The following is a 19,915-nucleotide window of genomic DNA, read 5'->3' as shown; positions in this document are numbered from 1 at the left end:
TGCTGGTTCATGCCAAAGATGGATACAAAGTACTGGAGTAACTCAGCGGGTCTTTCATCATCTCTGGAGAAAAAGGATGGGTGATGTTTCGGATCAGGACCCTTCCTCAGGTTCTGACCGGAAACTTCATATCATATCATATCATATATCTACAGCCGGAAACAGGCCTTTTCGGCCCTCCAAGTCCGTGCCGCCCAGTGATCCCCGTACATTAACACTATCCTACACCCACTAGGAACAATTTTTACATTTACCCAGCCAATTAACCTACATACCTGTACGTCTTTGGAGTGTGGGAGGAAACCAAAGATCTCGGAGAAAACCCACGCAGGTCACGGGGAGAACGTACAAACTCCTTACAGTGCAGCACCCGTAGTCAGGATCGAACCTGTGTCTCCGGCGCTGCATTCGCTGTAAAGCAGCAACTCTACCGCTGCGCTACCGTGCCACCCATCCTTTTTCTTCAGAGATGCTGCCTGACCCACTGTTACTCCTGCACTTTGTGTCCATCTTTTGCCCCACCAGGACAGAGCCCTCGCTGGACGTCAGCTTTGCTTGGCCCAGGACCCACCAGCACCAGGCCACAGAGACATCACCGCTCCCCTGCCTCAGTGGCTCCCTCCACAGGGACCCATTCCACCATGAGATCACTCTCACCATTGTATAATCATTGAGTTACATAGCACGGAAACAAGCCATTCGGCCCAAAGGCTCCATGATGCCCCATGTAAGCCAGTCCCATTTGTCCACGTTTGGCCCTTATCCCATTGATGCAGGAATCCCAGCGGTGGGAAGCGCGGTGATCACGGCAGTCACTGACATACCAGCGTCAACACTGACGTATCTACACGTATAACCTTCCAACGACCCCTGCCACTACTGGTCACACTTGAACTTCACTGCACGCGTTCCTCAGTGTGGCCAACTCCAAGTTCAGTTTCATCCCTGATCTAATATTTTGATCCATTATATTGATCTATAATTTGATCCAGAGGGCTGTGGAGGCCGTCAGTGGATATTTATGGCAGAGATAGATAGATTCTTGATTAGTACGGGTGTCAGAGGTTATGGGAAGAAGGCAGGAGAATGGGGTTGGGAGGGAGAGATAGATCAGCCATGATTGAATGGCAGAGTAGAACTGATGGGCCGAATGGCCTAATTCTGCTCCTATCACTTATGAAGTGATAAACGTATATAATAGACAAGCAGTGGCAACACATACCGGGGAAGGGCACACCCAGGAAGTGGGCGTAGACAGTGTCCGTGTCGATGCCCAGCTCGTTCTCAGCCACCAGAGTGTAGTTGCCGTTGTTGTAGTGCGTGGGCTTGTCGAAGAGCAGGCAGCCATGCAGCCAGTCCTTGGTATCCTCGTACACGTTGGTCTTGATGTAGTCCGTCTCGTTCAGCTTGCGGCCCCCGTGCAGCCAGTGAATGGTGGGCAGGGGGTTCCCATAGACGGTGAACTGAATGCAGTGCATGTGTCGCTGCTCGGGCTCTCTCAGTTCCACGATGTCAGGAGCATCTGGTGAGAAGAGGGGGGAAAGTACGTGGGCTTAGTATGGGTTCAGAAACTTCACTCAAGGTTGCTCGTACCATCCCTGCCCTACACATGCACCATCGAAGGCATACTGTCGGCTGGCATTGCAATGTGGAAACTAGGAACAACAGTTGGTGTTTAATAAACCATATAAGGAATAAGGAGGACCCAGCATGGGGAACGCAGGGAGGAGGGGGGGGAAGGAGGGGGAGGGGGATGGAGAGGGGGAGGGGGATGGGGAGGAGGGGTGAGGAGGAGGAGGGGGAGAACAAAGGAGGACCTGGCTCGGGGAACGCAGGGAGGAGGGGGGGAAGGAGGGGGAGGGGGATGGAGAGGGGGAGGGGGATGGGGAGGAGGGGTGAGGAGGAGGAGGGGGAGAACAAAGGAGGACCTGGCTCGGGGGTACTTTTGCTGAATTTTGCTGTGACTTGTCACATGTGACAATCAAGTATTCATTCATTCATTCATTCATTCATTCATTCATTCATTCATTCATTCATTCATTCATTCATTCAAAAGGAGACACAAATTGCTGGAGTAATTTAACGGGTCAGGTAGAAAAATGGTCCCAACCCAAAATGTCACCCACTCATGTTCTCCAGAGATGCTGCCTGACCCACAAGGTTACTCCAGCACCACGTGTCTTCTCAGGCAGCACCACAGCATGGTTTGGGGACAGTTCTGCCCAAGGCCGCAATATGTTGCAGAGAGCAGTAGATATTGCTCAGCCCATCACACAGACCAGGAACCCCATCATTTACACCATCTGCACTTCATGCTGCCTCAGAAAAACAACATAAAAGAAAGGTAAACAACATAATCAAAAATGTCCCACCCCGGCCCTTCCTTCTTCTCCCCGCTCCCATCCGGCAGAAGTTACAGAAGCTATAAAGCACGCACCACCAGACTCAGGACCAGCTTCTTACCCTCTGGTATCAGGCTTCTGAACTAGGTGCGGTCTGATTCCCCTCTACCCCATTGCATGATTAGATTTTGTCTCTGGAACTGATGCGCTACAATGGTGAGAACTATATTCTCCACTCTGATTCTCCCCTTTGTTCTATCTATTGTACTTGAGTTTGACTTGATTGTATACATGTTCAGTATTATCTGATTTGATTGGATCGCGTGAAAAACAGAACTTTTCGCTGTACCTTGTGGCAACAATAAACATAAACCTGAACAAAGGTCACTTCTGGTCACTGTGGAATTCCCCTCCGGCAGAAATGCTCTGATTGTGACTCCATTGGTTGTAAGACAGGATCATTGCAGCACACAGGAGACCATTCTTCCCCTTTGGGCCTGTGCTGGCACTTCTAATTTGGCCCACTCCCTGTACATCCCTACAAAGCTCAATGATCAATAATCAATCAACGATCAATGAGCAATGGTACTTTATTGTCACATATACCTAGAAACAGTGAAGCCTTACCGTTCCATTATAAGTTTATGTTCATCATTTGTAGGAAGAGAATTAAGTCATTCGGCCCATCAACTCCACTCCGCTATTCAATCATGGCTGATCTATCTTTTCCTCTCAGCCCCGTTCTCCTGCCTTCTCTCCACAACCCTTGATACCCGTACGAATCAAGAAAGGGCCCACTCGGGCCAATTTACCTAAAACCTCTCCATACAGAGCCTCTAAACCTGTCTAAATGTTTCTTAAAAGTGGGGAAAGATCCAGCCTCAGCTGCTCCTCTGGCAGCTCGTTCCATACACCCACCACCCTTTGTGTGAAAAGGTTACCCCTCAGGTTCCTATTGTTCACACTCAGGAGTAGCCAATCTCATCTCCCCTCCACCTGAGTGTGCAGGTTCACCCTGGCAGTGGGGTGTGAAGCCGTGCTGTGGTCTCCGTACTTATAGTAAACGTGCAGGTTCACCCTGGCAGTGGGGTGTGAAGCCATGCTGTGGTCTCCGTACTTACAGTGAACGTGCAGGTTCACCCTGGCAGTGGGGTGTGAAGCTGTGCTGTGGTCTCCGTACTTACAGTGAACGTGCAGGAGCACCGAGGCGTTGGTCATCCCCACCACGTTCTCCGCGATGCACGTCAGAAGCTTCCCGTTGTCCTCCGGGTCGATGTTAAATAGGGTCAGGTTCACAGCGGAGACGGTGGTCAGATTGTTGTTGGTCTGGCATACAGGGAGAGGGGGAAGGGGAGAGAGAGAGAGAGAGAGAGAGAGAGAGAGAGAATTCCTGACTGACCTCACAAAGAGAGAGGGGGAAGAACAATGGAGGACCTGGCATGGGGGGGGGGAACAATGGTCAGTGGGGAGGGTGGGAGAACAGGAGACAATGGTGACCCGGCTTGGGGGGGACTACCCTTAGGGGGGGAAGAATGGTCAGTGGGGAGGGTGGGAGAACAGGGGACAATGGAGACCACCCTTAGGGGGGGGAACAAAAGGGGGAGCCGGCGTGCTTTGTAACTTTGTCAGTGCCGTAGGTGGCCGCTATTTGTATACATTGGGTGTGCAGGCAAAGAATCTCACTGTTACAATAAAGTATTCCATTCCGTACCATTCCAAAGCAAACACTGAAAGGCCTGAACATCTAGGTGGTCCAGGGATATTTAATGAACGCCAGGTCTTGGCATAAGATGCTTTGAGTGGAGTTCCTTCATTCTTCAGTAATTTGCCTCAAATAGTCATGGAGTCACAGAATGATACAGTGTAGAAACAGGCCCTTCGGCCCAACTTGCCCGCACCAGCCAACATGTCCCATCTACACTAGTTCCACTCGCCTACATTTAGCCAATATCCTTCTAAACCTGTCCTATCCATGTACCTGTCTAAATGTTTCTTAAACACTGCAATACTAAGCACACTCCAAAGACATACAGGTTTGCAGGTTAATGGGCTTGGTAAATGTAAAAAATGTCCCTAGTGTGTGTAGGATAGTGTTAATGTGCGGGGATCGCTGGTCGGCACGGACCCGGTGGGCTGAAGGGCCTGTTTCCAGTCTGTATCTCTAAACTACCTGCCTCAACGACCTCCTCCAGCAGCTCGCTCCATACACCCACCACCCTTTGCGTAAAAAAGTTCCCCTCAGGTTTCCGTTAAATTTTCCCATATTAAGCATAAGTCCTCTGGTTCTCGATTTTCCCTACTCTGGGCAAGATACTCTGTGTGTCTACCCGACTATTACCCTAAATGCAAATAAAATATTTATATGCTTTTGCACAGAACAGCAATCACTTGGTTAATTTGACGTTGAGGTTTTCATGAACACAGTCATGCTTTGAAAGATCCAAGTTTATATCTCAGTCAACATGAATAGACATCATTCCCAGCCACATCAGCCCTGAGCAGGCAATGGCCCTCCTTGCCAGATGCCATTCTTAACGTCACAGCCACCAGAAGCCCAGCATAGGTTCAATTCTGGAGATACATCTCTGCAGATGCTGGCATCTTGAGCAAAACACAAAGTGCTGGAACAAATCAACGGGTCAGGCAGCATCTGAGGAGGGAATGGACAGGTGATGTTTTAGGTCTGGCCCCATCTTCAGACACAGGGAGAAAAAGAAGGGCCCTGTCTTGAAACATTGCCTGTCCATCCCCTCCCTAGATGCTGCCTAAGGGGCCTGTCCCTTACAGCCCGCGCCTACGGCAACCTGCGACCACACAGACGACAACCTACGACCACACAGGCAACAACCTACAACAACTGAAGTCAACTTAGGTCCACCCACGACAAGCTACGACAAGCTACGACCCTGTCGGCAACAACTGAAGTCAATTCACGTCATTTTCGGCTCTGGATTTAACCTGTCGTCGGTTGACGTAGGTTGACATAGGTTGACTTAGGTACCTACGTCAACATACGTCAACTTACGTAGTCACCAATGGAATTCACCGAAGTCAGCACCGGCGACAACCTACGTCACCTGGCGACAACCTGGCAACAACCTATGACAGCGCCCACGTCAGGAGACGTCAAGTTACGCTCATCGGCGTCAAACCAACAGTCGCTGAAAATGTTTAAACATTTCAAAATCCAGCGGCGACCAGAAAAACGCTACGACTATTTGGAGACGACTCACGACCGTACAGGCGACACCCTGGCGACCGTGTGGCGACGGCCTAGTCACCTGTCATCGCCTAAACAATCACCTAAGTGGAACAGGGGCTTAACCCGCTGAGTAACTCCAGCACTTTGTATTTTGCCATGGTTTCAATTCTGATTAGTCTTCTCTTTTTTTTACTGGCGCATATTTCTCCTCATATCCGTCCATTTTTACATCCATTAGAAGAATCATCTCTGGATCTCGTTTTGACCCATGATGTAAATTTTTGACAGTCATAGAATTCTGAAGCACTTTGGCCCAACTGATCCATGCCAACCAAGATGCCTCATCTAATCCAATCTCATTTGCCTGCATTTGGCCCATATCAATCTAAAATTTCCCATCCATGTACCAGTCCGTCTTTTTAAATGGTGTTGTTGTAGCTGGCTCAACTACCTCGTCTGGCAGTTCATTCCATATCCCCACCACCCTCTGACTGATATTGGAAGGAAAAATGCTTTCTTAGATGGAGAATACTGGTCAGTATTCACTACCACTGAGGCTACACTGCAAATGCTGCCAGGTTTTACCATCTTACCTGTTCCGTCAGGAATATCCTTCATTATCCCCATTAACCTCTTGCTAATCAGCAATCTGACATTTCTTAAGGTATCCTGACATTGAATGTATTTCTTGCCAAGCTGGGCTCAATTTGTTGATCCAGCTGATAAAGACTGAGGTTAGATTACTACAATATATACGCACAGTGGTAGAGCTACTATCTTACAGTGCCAGAGACATGGGTTCAATCCTGACTATGGGTGCTGTCTGGACAGCATTTGCACGTTCTCCCCGTGACTATGTGGGTTTTCTCTGAGAACTTCGGTTTCCTCCCACACTCCAATGCGTACAGGTTTGTAGGTTAATTGGCCTGGTATGAATGTATAATTGTCCCTAGTATGTGTGGTAGGATAGTGTTAATGTGCGGGGATCGCTGGTCGGTGCGGACTTGGTGGGCTGAAGGGCCTGCTGCCACACTGTATCCCTAAAACAAAACTAAACAAAAATATAAAATGAAAAATAAAACAGAAATGCTGATAATACTCAACCGGTCAGAAAACAACTGTGGAGTGAGAAGTAGAACTAGTAGTTCAGATTGATGATCCCTTATCCAAACCTAATTATGGCAATATATCTTTGAAGATACATTGACTTGAAAGTTGGAATCTTTCAGATGAGGAATCCCAATGAATAAAACATAAAAATGCTGGAGATTCTCAGGTGTTGAGTATTTGTAGCATTTAATAGTTTTAATTCAGGCTGTCAGGATCTGCAGAACTTTCTTTAAGTTTTAGTTTAGTTTAGTTTAGTTTAGAGATACAATGCGGAAACGGGGCCTTCGGCCCACCGGGTCTGCGCCGACCAGTGATTCCCACATATTAACACTATCCTACACACACTCGGGATAATTTTTACATTTACATTTTTACATTACATTTACATTTATACATTACATTTTTACATTACATTTACAAATTATATTTTTACATTTACTAAGCCGATTTACCTACAAACCTGGTAAACCCATTCCTTCTCGCCTGACCTGCTGAGTTACTCCAGCATTTTGTGATACCTTCGATTTGTACCAGCATCTACAGTTATTTTCCAACACTACCTACAAACCTGTATGTCTTTGGAGTATGGGAGGAAACTGAAGATCTCGAAGAAAGCCCACGCAGGTCACGGGGAGAATGCACAAATTCCCTACAGACAGCACCCATAGTCGGAATCGAACCCGGGTCTCCGGCGTTACAAGCGCTGTAAGACAGCAACTCTACCGCTGTGCCACCATGCCACTGATGCCTGGTACAAACATAAGGCACTCCAACATGCTTTGCATCTAAAGAAGTATTTTGGAACTTTCGTCATTCTTGCAAGAAATGTGGCAGACTACATGCACAGTTAGCTCACACAAAGAACAAGGCGACCCAACTGTGCAAGTGTAGAGCCACAGCCTCAAAGCACCAGAGACCCAGTTCCATCCTGATACCTGGCGCTGACAGTGTGGTGTTTGCACGTTCCTCCTGTAACCGCGTGCGTTTCCTCCAGGTGCACTGGTTTCCACCCACATTCCAAAGACATGTGGGTTTGTAGGTTAATTGTGTAGGGAGCATATGAGAAAGTAGAACAATGTAGACCTAGTAGACACGGGTAATCGATGGTCATCATGGACTTGGTGGGCCAAAGGGCCTATTTCCACGCTATATCTCAAAATTAAACTGAACTAAACTAAACCAAACTAAACTAAACTAAACTAAACTAATATGACAATGACCATACGAGCTTTCATGTTTCGGGACTGGGACAGAGAGAGAAGTATTGGTCATGACAATGGCATATAGGTTCTCTCTGAATTAGTACCACAGAAATATTACTATCCAGTTCAAGTGACAAGCTTGCTTTAAAACCTAATCAGAAAGGCAACAGCACAGAAAATGCAGCAGGATGTGTCCTGTCTGAAGCACTGTGGAATGTCTTGCTCGGTAAATTGTGTTATGTGAGCGTTAAATATGCTGTGAATAAAGACAAGGTTTGTTTGTGGCAGCCAACAGCTCAGGGTACAGCTGTGATGCCAGGACCACAGGACTTTAGTTTAGAGATACAGCGCAGAAACAGGCCATTCGGCCCACCGAGTCCGCACCGACCAGCACTGCCGCACATTAACACGACCCTAAACACACTGGGGACAATTTTACATTCATACCAAGCCAATTAACCTACAAACCTGCACGTCTTTGGAGTTACTCTCGGGATCAAATTAAGGATATGTCTGACCCAGTCTGACCTTTCTGTCATGGGCCCCCAGTCTGACCTTTCTGTTATGGACCTCCTCCAGTGCCATAGTGAGGCCCACCGGAATTTGGAGGAACAGCACCTCATATTTCGTCTGGGCAGCTTGCAGCCCAGTGGTATGAACACCGACTTCTCCAACTTTAGATAGTTCCTCTGTCCCTCCCTTCCCCTCCTCCTTCCCAGATCTCCCTCTATCTTCCTGTCTCCACCTATATCCTTCCTTTGTCCCGCCCCCCTGACATCAGTCTGAAGAAGGGTCTCGACCCGAAACGTCACCCATTCCTTCTCTCCTGAGATGCTGCCTGACCTGATGATTTACTCCAGCATTTTGTGAAAGGATATGTTCATATCGCACACTCATTTATCAGTGCGAGTGCAACTCCAAATACAACCTGTAACCGGCCTGGCACAAGAGTATTCACTGCTGTCATTACCACAGTCATCACCGAGACTTCCGCTCTCTTTTTGACAAGGTGCAAACCAATGAACGGAGTAGAGAAACAACAGATATCTCAGAAGAAGCAGGAGGACTTGGCATTGACCATCTGCGGGGACATCAACAAGTGTTAACGTTGGAGAAAGATCAATACAAAGAGTAGCAGTGTCACTTGTCTCCATTGTAGATTGACCAAGTTTCCTGTAATCTTTGTCCAAATTGGTTTGGGCATTTTCAATGGAGTTGCCGCCTTACAGCGCTTACAGCGCCGGAGACTTGGAACCGATCCTGACTGCGGAGTTTGTGCGTTCTCCCCGTAACCGCCTGGGTTTTCTCCGAGATCTTCGGTTTCCTCCCACACTCCAAAGGTCTACAGGTATGTAGGTTAATTGGATTGGTATAATTGTAAATTGTCCCTAGTGTGTGCAGGGTAGTGTTAATGTGCGTGGATCGCTGGTCGGCGCGAATTTGGTGGGCCGAAGGGCCTGTTTTCGCGTTGTATCTCTAAATTAATCCCCAGGACCCTATCATTCACAGTGAAGGTGTTGTCCTAGTTAAACTTTCCAAAAGGCAAGACCAAAACGTATCTCAATTAAACTCCATTTGCTATTCCTCAGCCCATTTGCCCAGCTGATCAACATCCCATTGTGATTCACGATAAGCATCTTCACTCTCTACAATGCCACCTACTTTGGTGTCATCTGCAAACTTAATAATCATGCCTTGTGCATTCTAATCCAAATCGTTAATTAAAAACCACAAACACCAACAGCATCGATTCGTGAAGAATACCATTAGTCACAGGCCGCCAGTCTGATAAACAACCTTCCACCTTGTTTCCTACCTTGAAGCCAATTATTTTTTTTTTAGAGATATAGCGTGGAAACAGACCCTGTGGCCCACTGACTGCACCGACCAGTGATCCCTACACATTGGTACCATCCTACACATTTACTTGGGACAATTTACAATTTCATCAAGACAATTAGCCGTGTGGGGGGAAACCGGAGATCCCGGAGAAAACCCACCCAGGTTACAGGGAGAACATACAAACTCCATACAGACAGCACCTGTAGTCAGGATCAAACCCGGGTCTCTGGCGCTGTAAGGCAGCAACTCTACCGCTGCACCACCTGTGCATCCAGCTCGCTAGCTCTCACCGGATCCCATGCAATCTAACCTTCAAGAGCATCCTACATTCGGAAACCTATTAAAAGCCTTGCTGAAGTCCCTATAGACAACATTTATGGTCTTGCCCTTGTCAATCTAATTGATCGTGCCAAAAAAACAATCAAATTCGTAAGACAGGATCTCCCACATTAAAAAAAACCATGCTGACTATCACTAATCAACTCCTGTCTTTCCAAATGCATGCACACCTTACTATTTAGCATTCTCTCCAGAAACTTCCTACCACAGATGTGAGGGCTTACTGATCTATGGTTCCCAGGGGCTTTTTTTTGGATCTATACTTAGAAGCACAACATTAGTCACAACATTAGTCTTCCAGAAACCTCACCCATGGCAACGATGATACATACATCTCAGCAAGGCACCTCCAATTTCTCCAAGGTGCCCTTCGACACACCTGATCAGGCCGGTGGATTTATGTACCTTCATACATCTTTGGTACTCATCAATTGATCTGCACTCAAGGAATCTCCATTACCTTTCCCAAGTTCCCTCGTCCATGTCTTTCTCCAAGATTAAAACGAGGAGAAATATTCCTTTAAGACCTTGCCCTTTCCCACGGCTCCACACATTAATGACGACTACATTACCCTTTTTCCTTCAATATGCTTATTAAATCTCTGTCGACTTTCCTTAAACCGATCTGCCTGAGCTATTCCCCGTCTCCTTTTGCCCTCCTGATTTATTTTTTCAGTAGTCCCTCAATCCCCGACACTCCTCTTGACCCTAACTACCTGTAGCAGACACATGCCTCCTTTATCCAGAACAGAACTTCAAATTCTCTCGTCAGCCTGGGTTCCTTACTCTTACCTTCCGCCCCTCACTCTGACAGGAACTTGAATACCTTGAACTCTGACCATCACACTTTTAAAACCATCGCTTATCTCTGTCCACTGCATGCTTTCAACTTTACTTTAGACCTTAGAGATACAGCGTGAAAACAGGCCCTTCGGCCCACTGAGTCCGTGCTGACCAGCGATCACTCCGTCCACTAGCACTATCCCAACTCAACAACTCCTCCGCTGCGCCACTGTGCCAGCTCACTGCATCAGATGTTCAGCAATCACATGGTCCTGGTGTAGTTTAACCCAGTTGGTATCTCATTGGTTTTACTGATGTCCTTCCCCTCATTGAGCCAAGCTTGGTCCTCCACTTGGTGCCTTGGTCAGAGTAGAGGTTACGCTGCCCATGGGGTGGCGGACGGTGTTGAAACACATTCACCTCTTGCAGAAGACTCACAGCAGCTGCTGGGTGCCCAGGTTTGAGCTGTGAACTGTTGGGTGCCTGAGCCATGTGGCACCGACAGAGCATCACTCAGTGGGGTGGGGTGGGATTGGGGTGGCATCGTGTTAGGTGTAAAGACTGAACTCTCTCTCCACAATGTCCGTGTGGTGGTGATTCTCACCATGACTGTACAGGATACATTTATCCCCTGTGATTTCACTCCCTTCCTTACTGCAGCCCCAGTCTGGTAGAAGTGCCCTTCAGAACTAGGACAGATCATTGGTGTCAGCATACCTCTCGTGTAGTCGTCATTAATGTGTGTTCCTGCTTTTTCCCCATATCCCTTGATCCCGTTAGCCCTAAGAGCTAAATCTAACTCTCTCTTGAATTGTAGGCCCCCTTCGGCCATGGCTGACCATGGGTGATTTCTGTTGTTGGCAGGTGCGATGGTTGTGATCTGCTGTATGGGTGCTTCCTAATCCCCGTGCCCAGTGAGAACAGCAGACCGTGGCGGGACAGCACCTTATTGGCTGGGGGCTGCCCAGCTTGAGGCGGGCGGTAGCTGTCCAGTGAGATCCGAAAATCCCTCCCACCGTCGGGAGCAACCCCTGGCACCTCGCTTTACGCCAATCTAGCGGTGACTTATAACCGGTAAAGGTTGCTCTCCGTGTTGTGTCGATGCCGCAGGTGAAGCTGGAGTGTCCTCTCCAGGTTGTAGGTATAGGTTTTTGCAGTGATGTGTGATCGGATGTAAGCCTGGGCGATGTCATATGAAGGACAGGCTGTTGCCCATGCAGCACGTCCCCCCTCTCCACGTCACTGATCGATCCAAAGGAACAGCAGAGCCGTTACAGTTTGGCACCAGCGCCGTTGCAGGAGCTGCCAGAACGAGGTTGTAGACAACGATGAACTGCCTTAGGGACTCCGACTTTTCCTGAGGTTTACTCCTGGAGCCTTTTCCACGACTGGATATAGCCACAAGGCAGTGGAGGTTTTAGATCAGAGTTTTCCCTCTCCTAGATGGACTGCCTTCCCAGGCTGATGAGCCTCATCTGCCCGAGACTTGTGGGGGCTGGAGCGTTTACCTTCCCCTCTATAGCACCTACCCACTGCCCATTCTTTTGAAAACATCCAGTGAATTGGCCTCCACTGCCTCCTGTGGCAGAGAATTCCACAGATTCACAACTCTCTGGGTGAGAAGTTTTTCCTCATCTCAGTCCTAAGTGGCCGACCCCTTGTTCTTAAACTGTGGCCCTTGGTTCTGGACTCCTCCAACATCGGGAACATTTTTCCTGCCTGTGCAATCCCTTAAGAATTTTATATGATTCTATAAGATCCCCTCTCATCAGTCTAAATTCCAGTGAATATATACCCAGTCGATCCATTCTTTCATCATATGTCAGTCCACAATCCTGGGAATTAACCTGGTGAACCTACGCTGCACTCCCTGGACAGCAAGAATGTCCTTCCTCAAATTAGGAGATTGTACATAATATTCCAGGTGCTGTCTCACCAGGGCCCTGCACAACTGCAGTAGGACCTCCTTGCTCCTGTACTCAAATCTTCCTGACCCGCTGAGTTACTCCAGCACTATCTATCTTCAGTCTAAACCAGCATCTGCAGTTCCTTCCTCCACATGTGCCATGACTAGTCTGTGCTCAGCTTTTCAAACAGATAAATCAGTCCCCAAATGTTTGGTGGCTTTGAAGCCCTTTAGGCTGATAGCAATACTGATTGGTTTCTAGCTATTGCTGGATAGTCTGCCTTTTTAAAACGTTAGTGTTTCCATTCAGTGGCTTTGTTACAACTAAATGGCTTCCTCAGCTATTTTAAAGGGCAGTTAGGAGTCGCCCACATTGTTCTGCATTTAACTTGATGCTGTCGACCACCCTCACGGGCAGTTGAACACCGTTTTGGGAATTATTTATCTGCCCTCCCCCTTCTGACAATGTTTGTTGTGAAATGAGGGATAACAAAGTGGAACTAAATGCTTCCGCTTGCATCTGAAGACGATCTCGACCCACTGAGGAATAGGACACTGCGTGAGGAAGAGCACTCATTAATTGGACTGAAGATAGACACAAAATGCTGGAGTAACTCAGCGGGTCAGGCAGCATCTCTGGAGAAAAGGAACAGGTGATGTTTCAGGTTGAGATCCTTCTTTGGACTGGTCACCTATTCCCTTTTCTCCAGAGATGCTGCCTGAGCCACTGAGTTACTCCGGCATTTTGTGTCTATCTTCGGTACAAACCAGCATCGGCAGTTGGGACAGAATTCTACTGCAGGTGAGGCTTAGTTCATGGGAAGAAATTAATTTTGAGTCACGGGAAAGGGAAACAAGAGATATAGAAGGTAAATAGTACAAATGAATGAAAGGTATGCAGAAAGCAATGATGATCGAGGAAAGCTGGAGCCCAAAATGGCCCACCATTAATTAGACAGTTTGGTTTGGATTTAACTGAGTATTGGGCTTTGTGTTCACCATAAATGTTTGTAAATCAACTCTAATGAAGCAAAGTCTCAGTAAGAGAATATGTGGAGAGTATGTTTACTGTTTATTAGGAAAATATATATTAATTATGTTAACGAGAAGTAATTTATCTGGGCAGACTGGGGTTAATTAACATGCAGGATGTTCTTTCATTCAAAGGCAAACTCATTACTGACTAATCTAAAAATAAAAACCTGGCTCAGATCTCAACAGTGCTTGGGCAAAGCTGTGTCCCGAGGGATGCTCACAGCTTTATGTCAAGAGCATTCACCTGACCCTTTCTCCAAATGGTTCCTCATTCATTATCTGAGCAAGTATTGAGCCCTGTGCTGGGATACAGCAGTGAATACACTGCACCTGTTACAAGTCTGAAGAAGGGTCTCGACCCGAAACGTCACCCATCCCTTCTCTCCAGGGATGCTGCCTGTCCCGCTGAGTTACTCCAGCTTTTTGTGTCTACCTACAAGTGTTACAATGCAGACTTCAGACTTGTTAAGGATATGGGAAACGAGAGATACAGATGATGATGTGGAGAGATAAAGAACAATGAATAAAGGATATGCAAACAAGTAGATGGCCATTGTTAACTGTTTGTAGCGTGAAAACAAAAGATTGGACAGACTTGATGCAGGAAAAATATTCCCGATGTTGGGGGAGTCCAGAACCAGGGGTCACGGTTTAAGAATAAGGGGTAGGCCATTTAGGACTGAGATGAGGAAAAACCTTTTCACCCAGTTGTGAATCTGTGGAATTCTCTGCCACAGGAGGCAGTGGAGGCCAATTCACTGGATGTTTTCAAGAGAGAGTTAGATTTAGCTCTTCAGGCTAACGGAATCAAGGGATATGGGGAGAAAGCAGGAGCAGGGTACTGATTTAGGATGATTAGCCATGATCATATTGAATAGCGATGCTGGCTCGAAGGGCTGAATGGCCTCCTCCTGCACCTATTTTCTATGTTTCTGTGTTTCTATCACACGTTACATGTCACAGTGAAATTCTTTGTTTCGCACACCATGCTCAAGGTTTGCAAAGAGTCGCCTACACAGTGACAAAGTAGTCCCCAATAGTCCCTCCTTGTCCACAGAATAGTACAGCACAGGAACAGGCCCTTCAGCCCACAATGTCCATGCTGAACATGAAATCAGATTAAACTAATCTGCTCTGCCTGCACATGAACCATGTCCCTCCATTCCCTGCAGATCCATGTGCCTTGAGTTCCATGTGCTTTCAAAATATCCAAACCTGCCATCGATGTACTTTTCTTGCTGAGGTTATTAGTCAGGTGCTGGTGACTTTTTTGACGTAAGTAGAATAACTGGAAATGTGAATGTGAATGTGAACCTGGGGTCAGGCTCCAACGAATGAAACAACTCGCTAAAATTGGGTTTCATTATACAGGCACTCAAACAGCACAACGAGTCATTAATGGCCTGCTTCCTCTGGGTGTACATGATGCCGTACTTTCATGTACGACTCAGAGCTGTTGCGGTGACAGAGAGCGTTGTTGTGTGCTCTCTGATGGTTGAAGTAAGAGCCAGTTGTGACCTTTGCTACTCTTTGTCTATCTCCAGTAAAGGGAAAGCACTTGATATTCTGCAGTCCCAGTTATCCACTGTCAGGAAGAACACAAGAGAAAACGAGATTGCTTGTTTAGTTGAGTTTAGTTTAGAGATACAGACAGGCCCTTTGGCCCACCAGTCCGCACCGACCAGCGATCCCCGCTCACTAACACTACCCTCCACACACTAATGACAAACTTGCAATTATACCAACCCAATTAACTTACAAACCTGTACTCTTTGGAGGGTGGCATGAAACCAGAGCACCCGGAGAAAATTCACGCGGTCACGGGTAGAACGTACAAACTCCATACAGACAGCACCCGTAGTCAGGTTCAAACTTGGGTCTCTGGTGCTGGAAGGCAGCAACTCTACCGCTGCGCCACCGTTTAAATACTGGAATGAACATTTACTGACTACAAATTGACAACCAATACTGATCACGTCTTGTTAGCGTGAGACTAACTGATGGGACCGTTGTCCACTCAGATGCTGCACTACTTCTGCTGGGCTTTCCCGAGAATGGCCAGTGATGGTGGAAACTCCGCTGGGAACTTCTCAGAAAAGTTGTGCTGCTTGTGCAGCAGATTCAATTTTTGTGTTGGATGTGCAAAATGCATTGATCTCCATTGAGCAAAGTGGACTTAATTCTGGGATCCAACCACTACACCTAAGAGAGCCTGGCATGTTCAGATCACTGCACCAGTCCCAGATCCACAAACATACACCGATCAGCCAAAACATTATGACCACTGAAAGGCGAAGTGAATAACATTGATTATCTTGTTGCAATGGCACCTGTCAAGGGGTGGGATATATTAGGCAGCAAGTCAGTTGTTGAAGTTAATGTGTTGGATGCAGGTGAAATGGGCAGGAGTAAAGACCTGAGCGATTTTGACAAGGGCCACATTGTTATGGCCAGACGACTGGGTCAGAGCATCTCTGAAACGGCAAGGCTTGTGGGGTGCTCCTGGTCAGCAGTGATGAGCACACTACCAACAGTGGTCCGAGGAGGGACTAACCACAAACCGGCGACAGACAGGGTGTTGGGTGCCCAAGGCTCATCGATGCGCGAGGGCAACGAAGGCTATCCCGTCTGGTCCGAACCGACAGAAGGTCGACTGTGGCACAAGTCACAGAAAACTTTAATGGTGGTCATGGGAGGAATGTGTCACAATACACAGTGCATCGCACCCTGCTGCGTATGGGGCTGCATACGCAGGACCAACAGCATATTAGGCAGGTGGTCATAATGTTTTGGCTGATCTGTGTAAATTATGCTTACGATGAACCTTCTTACCCCTTTACCTGATTATGAACCCCTGATATGTACTCTCACCACTGGGCTTGAGCCCCGAGCCCAATCCCTGCCCACGCCCCTGTAGAGCTGCTGCCTCATACCGCCAGAGACCTGGGTTCCATCCTGGCCTCAAGTGCTGTCTGTGTGGAGTTTGAATGAATGAATGAGACTTTATTTTATTATCACACGTGTCAGGTCACAGTGTTGCACCTTCTCCCTCTGACCACGTGGGCTTGGCCATGTGGACTTGACCATGTGGGCTTGACCATGTGGACTTGACCATGTGGGCTTGACCATGTGGGCTGGACCATGTGGGCTTGACCATGTGCGCTTGACCATGTGGGCTGGACCATGTGGGTTGGCCATGTGGGCTGGACCATGTGGGCTTGACCATGTGGGCTTGACCATGTGGGCTGGACCATGTGGGTTGGCCATGTGGGCTGGACCATGTGGGTTGGCCATGTGGGCTTGGCCATGTGGGACCATGTGGGCTTGGCCATGTGGGTTTGGCCATGTGGGCTTGACCATGTGGGCTTGGCCATGTGGGCTTGACCATGTGGGTTTGGCCATGTGTGGGCTTGGCCATGTGGGTTTGGCCATGTGGGCTTGACCATGTGGACTTGGCCATGTGGGCTTGGCCATGTGGGCTTGGCCATGTGGGCTTGGCCATGTGGGCTTGGCCATGTGGGGTTCCTCCAGCTGCTCCAGTTTCCCCACACATCCCAAAGACACTTGGGCTTGTGCGTTAATTGGCCTCTAGTAAATTGCCCCCTTGTGTAGGGAGTGGATGATGGGATAACATGGAGCTGGTGTGAACGAGCAATCGATGCACGGACTCAGTGGGCTAAAGGGCCTGTTTCCATTCTGTATCTCCAAAACTATAAATAACTAACCCCATCCCCCTCCCGTCTGACAAAGTGTGGCCCTCCAGATTCAGGGACAGTTTCTTCCCAGCTGTAATCAGGCAACTGGACCATCCCACCACAACCAGAGAGCAGTGCTGAACTACTATCTACCTCATTGGTGACCCTCGGACTACCTTAATCGGACTATGCTGGCTTTACCTTGCACTAAACGTTATTCCCTTATCATGTATCTCTACACTGTGGACGGATTGATTGTAATCAAGTATTGTCTTTCTGCTGACTGGATAGCACGCAACAAAAAGCTTTTCACTGTACCTCGGTACACGTGACAATAAACTAAACAACTATAATACCTTGGAGTTTGGGCGCTATTGAAACTCTGCGGTAGCAAGTCCAAAATTACCCTTCATGCTCCAAGCAATAATCATACAGCGTGCCATCGGGACACCTCCAGTCACGGGGATTTATCCCTTAGAAACACAATCTAATGGTATCCATGGCCTCATTATCCCTGCCTTAATTAGCAATGCTCATTTACAAGCTAATTTTACATGAATTGTGAGGTATTAAACACTGCCCTTTTAGTAAGGAGACAGCACACAATCTGTGCACCCTTTAAAACAATGCAGCCTTAATCTGCACTGATATTCCGTTAAATCCTGACAGAATAAACATTTCCACATTCACGTTGCAACCTGCGGAAGACTGTGCTCTAAAGGTGAGGTCAGGTCTGAGTTCATTTGCTGTTTGCGGCCCTGTGCTACGCAAAATTAATTAGAAATCACCCTCAAAAGTGTTTAAATCCTAAAAGTAAGTTATTGGTTAGGTAACACCATGAAGTTCAAGACGTATGGAAGATATATGTAACATATATATGACACGTATATGTGTCGAAACACTGAGCCAGAATGTCCAAACAAGGAACAGCAAATACTGGTTTACACAAAAGAACACAAAGGGCCAGGCAGCATTTCTGGAGAACATAAATAGGTGACGTTATGGGGTGAGACCCTTCTTCTAATCATAGTGGGGGGGGGGGGAGTAGGGGAGAGGGGAGGCAGGACAGAGCATGGTTTCCACAATTAAAATTAAAATTGTCCAATAGAAAAGTCCCGACCTGAAATGGCACCTATCCATGTTCTCCAGATATATGGGCTGACCCACTGAGTTACTCCAGCACTTTATATCCTAAACAGTGAGGCTTGTTGGATGTCTGAACACAGCCAAATCTTGAACTAAAGTCACCCGGCATGCGTATCCACACACTTTAAGTTTAGCTAGACACAAAATGCTGGAGTGACTCAGACCGACGAAGTGTCTCGACCCGAAACGTCACCCATTCCTTTTCTCCAGAGATGCTGCCTGTCCTGAGTTACTTCAGCAATTTGTGTCTATCTTCAGTGTAAACCAGCATCTGCAGTTCCTTCCTACACTTTTAGTTTAGTTTAGAGATTCTGGTGATAGGAAGCAGGATGGGGCGGTCTCTTTCTCTCTCTCTCTCTCTCTCTCTCTCTCTCTCTCTCTCTCTCTCTCTCTCTCTCTCTCTCTCTCACCTGCTGGTATTCTGGATGGCTGCAGAGACCTGATCTGGCAGCAAGTAATTTAACAAAGGCTTTGTCCCACTGCTGAGGATGCCCACATAACACGCCATGCTGCCTAGTTGCACAGTGAAGATTAGGGGAGCTTTCACCTCGAGTTTAATAAAACCCACACAAGAAGGTCAGCACAAAATGTGAAATGAGCCCAGATACTGAACACATCACACGGCAGTGCGTGGGGTGACTGCACACCAGGCTCTATGATATCCTCACTCACCAACTTCACACAGTACCAATGATCAAAACAACAATTAGGCAGCGGATGGCATCTGCAAATTTATTAAAGCATCGGGTTGCAAATCGTAAAATTGCCTCGATTTAATTCTCTTTTTAAAGGTCAGGCAATGAGGATTATACTCACAGTGTGATTGCAAAGAGAAGAGAAGTAAATGAATTGTGACGATGACAGCATTCATCTTAATCCTCGTCTCCACACTCCTGCTGCTCACCCCACCAGGCAGATAATGTCATCTCTGGTGTCTGGCCGTTTTATTACTGGTAAATACTGTGTCTATTACAATGCCTTTTGTCTTTCGGCAAGTCAGCTCCAGGTCTTCCACAAATCCGTTGGATTAATTTCAATGATGGAAGATGTACTCACTTATTAAAAGCCACACCGGGCAAATTGATTAATGTTTCCCATACCCTTTCTTATTTCATCACTTTCTCAGTGAATTACTCCAATCCACAGCGGCCAAACGCTGAGCAGGCAACACAGAAAAATCCCACCCACGCCGGATAACGGTTCTTCCTTGACTGAAATCATGGTGGCACAGAGACAGTCCATTCAGTCCATTTGATCTTTTGACTGCACTTTATACTGTGGGAGCTCGCAATGATTCAATGATACTTTTTCCT

The 19,915-nt window shown here is 47.4% G+C and overlaps 1 protein-coding gene across 1 annotated transcript in view; it reads right to left on the bottom strand.

The window, feature by feature from the left end:
- LOC144609086 (NT-3 growth factor receptor-like) overlaps window positions 1–19,915 on the bottom strand; it is a 682,437-nt gene that overhangs the window by 443,909 nt on the left and 218,613 nt on the right. Inside the window, exons 6-7 of the mRNA XM_078427465.1 lie at window positions 3,527–3,668; window positions 1,223–1,522 (exon numbers count right to left, since the gene is read on the bottom strand). Coding sequence (XP_078283591.1) covers window positions 1,223–1,522; window positions 3,527–3,668 — 442 coding nt within the window. The remainder of the gene's footprint in view (window positions 1–1,222; window positions 1,523–3,526; window positions 3,669–19,915) is intronic.

The sequence above is a fragment of the Rhinoraja longicauda genome, chromosome 33, assembly GCF_053455715.1.
Source record: "Rhinoraja longicauda isolate Sanriku21f chromosome 33, sRhiLon1.1, whole genome shotgun sequence".
Classification (NCBI taxonomy): Eukaryota; Metazoa; Chordata; class Chondrichthyes; order Rajiformes; family Arhynchobatidae; genus Rhinoraja; species Rhinoraja longicauda.
This window is presented reverse-complemented; position numbering and strand designations above follow the sequence as displayed.